The 8,517-nt window shown below is 34.6% G+C and overlaps 1 protein-coding gene across 1 annotated transcript; it reads right to left on the bottom strand.

The window, feature by feature from the left end:
- LOC133792700 (probable linoleate 9S-lipoxygenase 5) lies at positions 1–8,032 on the bottom strand. Its single transcript, XM_062230603.1, has 8 exons — positions 8,018–8,032; positions 2,940–3,180; positions 2,320–2,685; positions 2,147–2,232; positions 1,953–2,060; positions 1,446–1,837; positions 1,080–1,343; positions 1–911 (listed from the first exon to the last, which is right to left on the bottom strand). Exons 1-8 carry the CDS (start codon positions 8,030–8,032, stop codon positions 158–160), a joined length of 2,226 nt encoding a protein of 741 aa, XP_062086587.1. The 3' UTR covers positions 1–157.
- Positions 8,033–8,517: the final 485 nt, after the last annotated feature.

The raw sequence follows: 8,517 nt of genomic DNA, 5'->3' as shown, positions 1-8,517 counted from the left end.
TACCAACAATTAATTCCTCCGTCCAAGAAGAGACACTATGCTAAAAAATTATTTCATACGAACACACAAATACAAGACAATTGGTCACACAATTCTAGGAAAGACGGGAAATAAAAGACAAAAAGACTAGAAAAGCAACAACACAATGAAATATGTTTTAGATTGAGATGCTGTTTGGAATTCCCCTGGCAGCGAGCCCTTTTTCCCCCGTAGGCATGAGGAAAGAATATGGGAAATTGACCGGCCCAACACGGTTCCTCCTATTCTTATCTTTATTCCTACTTGTAATTTTGTCTTCAATTTGAGCAAGTTTTCTTCCAAATCTTTCGAAAGCCAGCAAGGGCTCCGAATCTGATGTCCAGTCAGGATTTTCTCTTTGACCAAGATAGATCTCATCAGAAGCATGTCTAGACAAAATTTCAACAAGGGAAATTCCAATAAGACTCTGCAATTTTGGAGTGATAGTCAATAAGAAACCCTTTTCAGGATCAGATTCAAGCTGCTCATATTCTGGAGTACCCTTTTCTGGCATGAACCGTCGGCTGATTGTGGGGCGGTTTAGAGGGTATCCTGCAAAAGAGTATTGGCCAAAGTTGACAGCTGCATGAAGTGCAGAAGATATCCATATGATTATGGTGCATGATTCAACTAGCTCCTCGCAAGTTTGCATTTTCGGCCACCAAGCTTCGTCTTTCTTGTCACCATGACCCACTTCCCTAACTTCCTTCCACCATGCTTGAAGCTCTGTATCATTTTGGACGGTGGCGTCAGTCTTGTAATAGAAAGAGCAGTATTCTTCAACCCAGGAATAAATTGCAGACCAGATGTCTAGTCCATCAACAGCATAAGGATAGTCCTCTATCAGCAATCGAAGCCCGTGAGGAGAATTCTGATCTTTTTCTGCTACTCCTCTACATATAGAGCCATAGAATATTATACTTCTAAAATAAATGAATGTATCACAATAATGTTTGATTATCAAAAAACATTTTCTAAACTACTCTTGAACCAACTTAATATCTTTCCCATTATGTCAAATTAAAACAATTTTCTCAACGTCCTATGCTAAATATACTTGCCTTTTAAGGAGATCTTCTGGGAGTGCTTGCTCAGTAAAAACCCAATCCTTATAAATTAATGATGATGATTCCAAAGCATACTTTCCTTGAAAAAATGTTTGCTCTATAAGGCCATCAACATTCACAAGAGTCTGCCTAGCAAGTGCATTAATGTTCATAGTATCACGATAATGGGGCTGCAAAAGCTTGTAAATTGGGTGGAGTACACTTAGCTGCCTGTTTGTTGCTATCACAAAAGGCTCCATCACAGCATGTGTATTCAACCTTTAGAAAAACCGAAATTCAAGGCATTATTATTATGAACATATATACTTTAAAATGAATCAAGCATAATTATTTGAGTAAAAATCTTTTATAGTTTCATACCAATGACTATTGACCTGGTGGTAGCCAGAATCATTTACAGCTACATAAGCTTTAGCCAGTTGCCAAATGGTTCCTTCAACACCTTCTTCAGCTGGAGTATATACTTTACTAACTGCACCATACTCATCACCATCTGGATGGGGTAGGCTTAATTCGATGGCAACAGGCTTCAAACTGCCGTCATTAGTCAAAAACAGGAGAGTTCGAGTTGCATATGCCTTTCTATCAGGTGCTTTTTTCTTCTTCAGGCGTTGTGCAATTGAATCTTTGATTTCCAATAAGAATGATTTATTTTTATTGGCTTCGTTTGCATCAGTTTCGTTTATCCTCCTTAGGTATGGCATAAATGAATCATGGTGATCCAATATAAATAATTTCTTTTGATTGACTGCCTATATATGAGGTTGTTCAACATTTATATAAAATTAGTTGAGAAGATATATTAATTTATAACAAGCTACGTTTGCAGTCTTATTGTATAAAACATAATCTTGCAAAGAACCTTACCATAACGACATCCAGCCCCTCCAGGTTTTTTTGAATGTGCTCTTCAGTAATTTTGCTAGTTTGATCACCATACAATTTAGGGTCTAGCTTACTGGCCGGTGGGAATTCCTATAGGCAAAATTAGGCCAAACTATATGAGTAAAGATGAAACAAAACTATTTATTTGAAATCACTTGCAACAATAACAAAATTACTTGGAGGCGACGAATGAGGATAGGATGAACACCCGCGACCATTTCTCTTCCGAATTCTTCATCAGTCCTCCATGCAGATTTATTATCTACAAGTCATTAAAATTAAATATATGAAGATATTAAATGTAATAAAATAGTTACTGTATGATTGTTTGATAAAATATGTCCAATACCTTTAATAACATCTGGTTTGGGGAATCGAACGAATTTTTCACCGTCTAATCGGAATAATTCCTTTAAAATGTCGTTAGGAACAACTTTTCTGATAAAATCAACTGCTAGTGCTGGTAGCTTTAATCCTCTTTCATACAAATCATGTATTTCTTTGAACTTGTGAAACTCGCTTTGAGTCTGATCAAAGAAAATTTGTAGAGCAGGTAATACGGCATGAGATAAAGACTTAATTGCATACCCAACAAAATCTGACTTCTTCAAGTGACCAAATCGTTCATCTCGTGGAACGTAAATGTCTAAAGATTCGACAAGATCCAGTGGTTTCGAAAGATTCACTTTTTTCAGCCTACTCTCACTTCTAGAATCTATGAAGCATAATTTAAGAAAGAAAAAAAATAATAATTAGTGTTTGAAAGAGAAGACCCTAAATCCCAAATCTGCAATTCGTAAGTACATAGCATCATCAACTACTAGTGCTGGTAGCTTTAATCCTCTTTCATACAAATCACGTATGTCTTTGAAGTTGTGAAACTCGTTTTGAGTCTGATCAAAACGAGTTTCACGTCTTCAAGTGAACAAATCGTAAGTACATAGCTTACAAACACAAATGCATCATCACCTGTTTTGGTGGGTGGTCTACCAGTTCTTCCTCTGCGAGGGTAAGGGAATTCACTATTCCTTCCGAGAATTTTACGAGCAAAGGACAAGCCTCTGTCAGGTTCGCCCAAATCGTTGTAGACATCATAGTCATAAACTCTGTCCCACTCATTCCGCTCTCCTTTTCCATTTCCTCTCAAATTCTCAAGCTCTTCCCTTCTGTACTTAAGCAATGGTGCTGGTGTTTCACTTGGAAGATATGACTACAAAGCATAATCCCAATCAAATTTGAAGGTGATTTACTACCAAATGTGTACAATTTCAAATTACAGGGTACCTGATCAACTTTGATAATTCTAATTGATGATTAAATCAATTAATTGAGACTATCTAGATGATTTTATCCAAGGTACAATGGGGACCATGGGCCTATGAAATCGAGCTCCAATAAGTTATCATAAATCTAACAAATAAATTTATTAACTTATTAATTCCTCGTGACTCCACTATAGACTCAGAATTGCACTCTTGAATTCATAGAACGCTCTATAACAAATATAGATACGCTATTAATTATCCATTGTTACAACCATAATTTTCAATCAATCCTCTATAGACGGTCTACAATGAGATAGGACTAAAATACTGTTTTACCCCTCATTGTATTTTATCCTTAAAACACTTAGTTCCTTGTAAATGATATTTCAGTAAACTAATTTAATTACTAAAATGAGATCTCTATCATTTAACACCTTGAACCAAACTAAAAGGAAACCATCGTTTCACTTCTTCATCAGAAGCTATAGATGTTCATATCTATGATTAACACTCCCACTCAATTATATTACCGAGTTCCCAAGATGTAAGTATGGGCTAGTCTGTAGGGTAAGCTGGTAACGAACAAGTCAAAGAACTCAAATAATACAATCAGTTAGAATACTAACCACTCAGAATTGAGATTGAATGGACCTATGGTAAACTATATGATATGACTAGAATAGATAATAATAGTATATTTACTTATCTTATCAACTGTCAATATCGGTCTAGTCCGATGTAACATATACATCCGATCTTATCTACTTTTCTAATATTCTGGAAATAACATAATACTATAATGTGTAAGTAGATCATATCTTAGATTGGCAAGTCAGTGTAAATCCTGTGCACTGACTAATCTTAGGACTAACTTATTTTGAACATATAATCATATTTATATTCCACTATGATTACGTCACTATAAATAAGATCAGCTATATGCTCGGGATTTAATAGAAGTTTATATTAAACAAATAATCATGAAAATAAAACATGTGAGCAAAGTGATTGACCAAGTCAAAAAATGATTTCTATTCTTTTATTGATAATAAAATGAGATTACAAAGAATTTGGGTTTTAATTAGGGCATAAAACCCCAACAAGGATCCCATTGTTTACAAAACATAAGACATATCTTTAAAAACAAGTTAAAAAAAAATTGAATGCGGAATTACAAAAGAGACATATTTCAAAAGACTAAAATAAATGTCATCCTTGATCGACACGCAGTCCATCCATTCCATTCATCCTCAACACACATGTCATGCTACCAAGAATCCTTCCGCCTCCATAATCATTTTCCTGCATCACACTAAAATAAAGGAATGAGCCTAATGCTCAGCAAGGAAAATCTACTAAAAAAAAAATGTACATCGTAAACATAAGCATAAGACTATATCAAATACTATAAAAGAACATAAGACTATCTAAAACATATAGCATATATCATAAGCATACACTATAAAACATATGGCTACAAAAACATCTATTACAATGGCCATCATACATATATATACCGAGCAATAGAGACACCAACGGAATCGAGGCTAAGGTGAGCAGAAGGGCGGTTAAGGCTATGGCAGCTACAAAAATGGAGGAAAACCCATTTAAAAAAATGGGTAAAATAGAAAAAAATAAAAACCTTACAAATAGAAGCTGTGTAACCTCAAATATATGCTTCTAGACACTAAATCAAGCCAAGATCTTCATAGAAAAAAAAAACAATAATTTCGGATTAAACTAAACCCAAAAAATTAAAAAATAAATACCATGGAAAATACAAAAATACCTCAAAAACAGATGTGGAGACTCAAAATCAACTCATGGGAGAGCATAAATCGGGCTTAAATTGGTTATTTATAATGGTAGAGTGGGAGAGTTTTAGAGAAAAGTTGGAGAAAATGGAGTTTTTTAGAGAGAAGTGGGTATTTTTCGTTTTTGCTGGAGGAAGAAGAAGGTTCAGCTTTTTTAATTATGTTGACGACTTATACCGAAAACATGTTGGTATAGGGTATAGTGTTCTCGGTATACAAACTAAAATAAAAAAAATATCGCATAACCTTGGCGCAGTTCTATATTATTAGTTCACAAAGGGTAGAGACGACTATTATTATTATTTGGGATTTTGGTGGCGAAAATGTTCAATGTTTTCACAGAGTCTCACTCACTACTACAAAAAATGTTTTTTTAGGGCTCGCAAAGTTTTAGGACTCGTGAGGCATGAGCTCTCTATTTTAGAGCTTGAAAAATAGGTTTTTTAGGAATCACGTTGCGAGCCCTAAAAGAATGATTTTAGAGCCCGCATTGTGAGTCCTGAAAAGTTTTGTTTTTAATTTTTAGAAAATTTAGTGGTAGCCAAAGCTCTCGCCGGCGCTCCGACGGTGACTGTAGAGTCCAAGAACTTTACTTAGCTAATTATTTAGTAGTATTATAGTATGTATAGTGTTATCTTGGTAACTGTGGATTTTTGGTTCAGACCGAGAATTATTTGGACACTCATAGTAGTACTTATAGATTTTCTAAGTTTAACCTATAGTTTAAGAATATTAAGTATAACCTAAGGTTTGATTATATGACTGATATTAAGGATAATATTTGTTATACTATAAGGTTTAGATGAGGACCAATAGGATTTTAAGCACATGTTATGAATGGGTGATTAAGGATTAAGTATTTTGAGGATTTAATTTAATAAGGAGTAAAGTTTGAATGCAATAGGGTCAGTCAGCAGCTTTGAATACGCTGAGGGCTTAGTCAAGGCTGTTTACTCCATTCAAACTTAGCTAAAAATGTGTAATTTCGTGTTCAAATATTCAGCGTGTGCCGATATATCGCAGCACGTAGATACGGAAAACACGAAACGATGAACGGTCGCCTCGGGCATACTGGCTCAGGCGATATATCGCCTACAGGGGGCAATATATCACCTCCTTCAGCATAATTCAAATGTTTTTGAATTCTTTTTCCTTTCAGCCATTCAACTTCTTCATAAATCCAACATCTTTTGAACGAGTCTTCAGCCTCTGCTGAACGATTATTCAAATTATTTTCACCTAAAAAGCTATTATTTTTATTCAAGTAAAATTAAGATTCCTTCATTCCCAAACTCTATAAATAGGACCTAGTACCCAGCCATTATTCACCTTTTACTCTAACTTCAGAAGCTGCAAGTGCTAGGAGAGTGTGAGAGTTAAACACTTGGGTGGGGAAATCATAAGCTTAATCATCTTAAGCTTATCAAACACTTTGGGAAGTAAGATTTCATAGTATTTCGGTTCGAGGGTTAGATTGATCTACAAGTCCTCAAGGTATTCAAAACACTCTAGTTCATTGGTTTAATGTTATGTTTCCCTTCTCTTAGTCTTCTACTCAGTCTTCTAACCTCATTCTTATTTTGGTTAGGGAATCTAAGTTCTTGAGCACATAAGTTTTGGTAATTGTGACTTTCAATGGTTTAGTCTTTCCATTCCTTTCATTTCATCTCTTTTTCTTCATTAGACTCACCCTGTTATATATGGTTTTAGGAGTGTTCCAAAAAGTCCCAACGCTGTCCTCTTATCCCGGTAACTTTGGTAAGGAAAATAGGATAGAATCTATATGTTTTATGCTTATGTTATCTTATGTGTTATGTTATGAAATATGTTATGAATATGTATGTTTGTAGGCTTGGGCATATGACCCATAAGGCTAACAAGACCCCAAATAGATTATGGGCATATGACCTACTTAGCTAGTAGGACCCCATTAATCTCTTGGGCATATGACTTGTTTAGTCTATGGGACCCCAAGTAATAATGGCCATTATAATAAGTGTATGTAATAAGTGTTATGATATGTCTTTATGTTTATTATGAAATTTATGTTTATGACTATGTGTTAGATTTTCCTTGCTGGGCATTAGGCTCATTCCTTTTTGTTTTATGTGCAGGAAAATAGCTTTAGAGGCGATCAGGTTCGTGGATGCTTGGGATTGTGTATCGATGGTGAATGAAGTCAAGGAGCCGAGCGTTATTCGATTCGAGGATGTAGTTTTGTTTATGTCTTTTTACATGTATTTTCCGCACTATTTATGTAATGTCTTTTTATTTTAAATTATGTTTTGTTTTTAAGACAATGGGATCCCATATCCTTCTTGGTATTTATTTTGTAAGTAACTCTCATTTTCTATAAGTTTTCTAATAAAACTATGGTATTCTCGCAAATGTAAGTTTTAGCAAGAATTTGTATTTATAGTTTCGTTAATGGTCCAAGAGTCTAGAGTAGTGGGTCATTACAGTTGGTATCAGAGAAAACGGTTCCTTCGCATGAAGTTCTCCTAGATACACACGCTCAAAGCTCCGAATCTAACCGCCAAGTAAGTGTTTAAGTTACAAGTTATTTTGCTTATGTGTATAGCTAACAACCTTAGTGTTTATGTTTTCAGTTAAGTATGAACGGAGCTTTAACCTACCAAGATATCCGAGCCATTAAGGCCTTAAAAAGAATAAGGGAGCCAAGAAACACCGTAGGAGCACTCGAAGATTGCTCTTGTTTCACCAAGAGATAGGTGGCCTTCAAGAGGCTAAGCAAATAATGTTAAGATCAACGGAACAATATGTACTAGTAATAAGGCTATTTAAAGATTTTCATACTGTAATAGCAGCCTTAGAAGAAATATGGGAAAATATGAATGATGAAGATGGACTACCATTTGCAATGAGATATTATTTCCTCTTAGTTAGGTTCACCGCAAAATTCGAGTTTCAGTTCACAAATGAGCAAAACCATAGAATTCTTACAAACCTTCCTAGAGGGCATTTTGATGCTCATGATAATGATGATTATGAGGAGATAGATGATGATATGTTAGATGATGGATCGGATGTAGAAGATCCTGATTTTTAGATTAATAGTTTTTATTGTTTGTTTTATTTACTCTTTTTATGATTGTAATAAGTGAAAATTGTTTTTTTTCCAAATGAATAACATGCTATTTTATTTTCATGTATGAGTTTGATTCTATTTTTCGCAATCATAATAAGTAATAAATAAAATGAATAATGACTAAGTTCGGTGAGGGTGGATACAAATCAATGAACCAAGTTTCCTTATTGAGAGTTAGTGGGCCATAGTAGTGGGAACGATTTTACTAATCCCAGCCCTCCCTCAATATGGTTAACTTTGGAACAAAGATAAGTTTCAAGCCTGAGAATTAAGTCATATAGGATGATTAGAAACACACTTAGAAAATAAAGATGACTTGTTTTTCTAAGTATAGAAACCCACTATAAAATATAACACTA

The sequence above is a fragment of the Humulus lupulus genome, chromosome 7 (genome assembly GCF_963169125.1).
Source record: "Humulus lupulus chromosome 7, drHumLupu1.1, whole genome shotgun sequence".
Lineage (NCBI taxonomy): Eukaryota > Viridiplantae > Streptophyta > Magnoliopsida > Rosales > Cannabaceae > Humulus > Humulus lupulus.
Note: the sequence above shows the minus strand (reverse complement) of the source record. Positions and strands in the feature narration are given on the sequence as shown.

What these genes read in the sequence shown, in the direction of transcription:
- LOC133792700 (XM_062230603.1), bottom strand. An exon ending in CAAACCAGATGTTATTAAAG is followed by an intron (nt 2,233 to 2,319) that starts GTATTGGACATA and finishes AATGACTTGTAG; the next exon opens with ATAATAAATCTGCATGGAGG. An exon ending in AGGGGCTGGATGTCGTTATG is followed by an intron (nt 1,838 to 1,952) that starts GTAAGGTTCTTT and finishes CCTCATATATAG; the next exon opens with GCAGTCAATCAAAAGAAATT.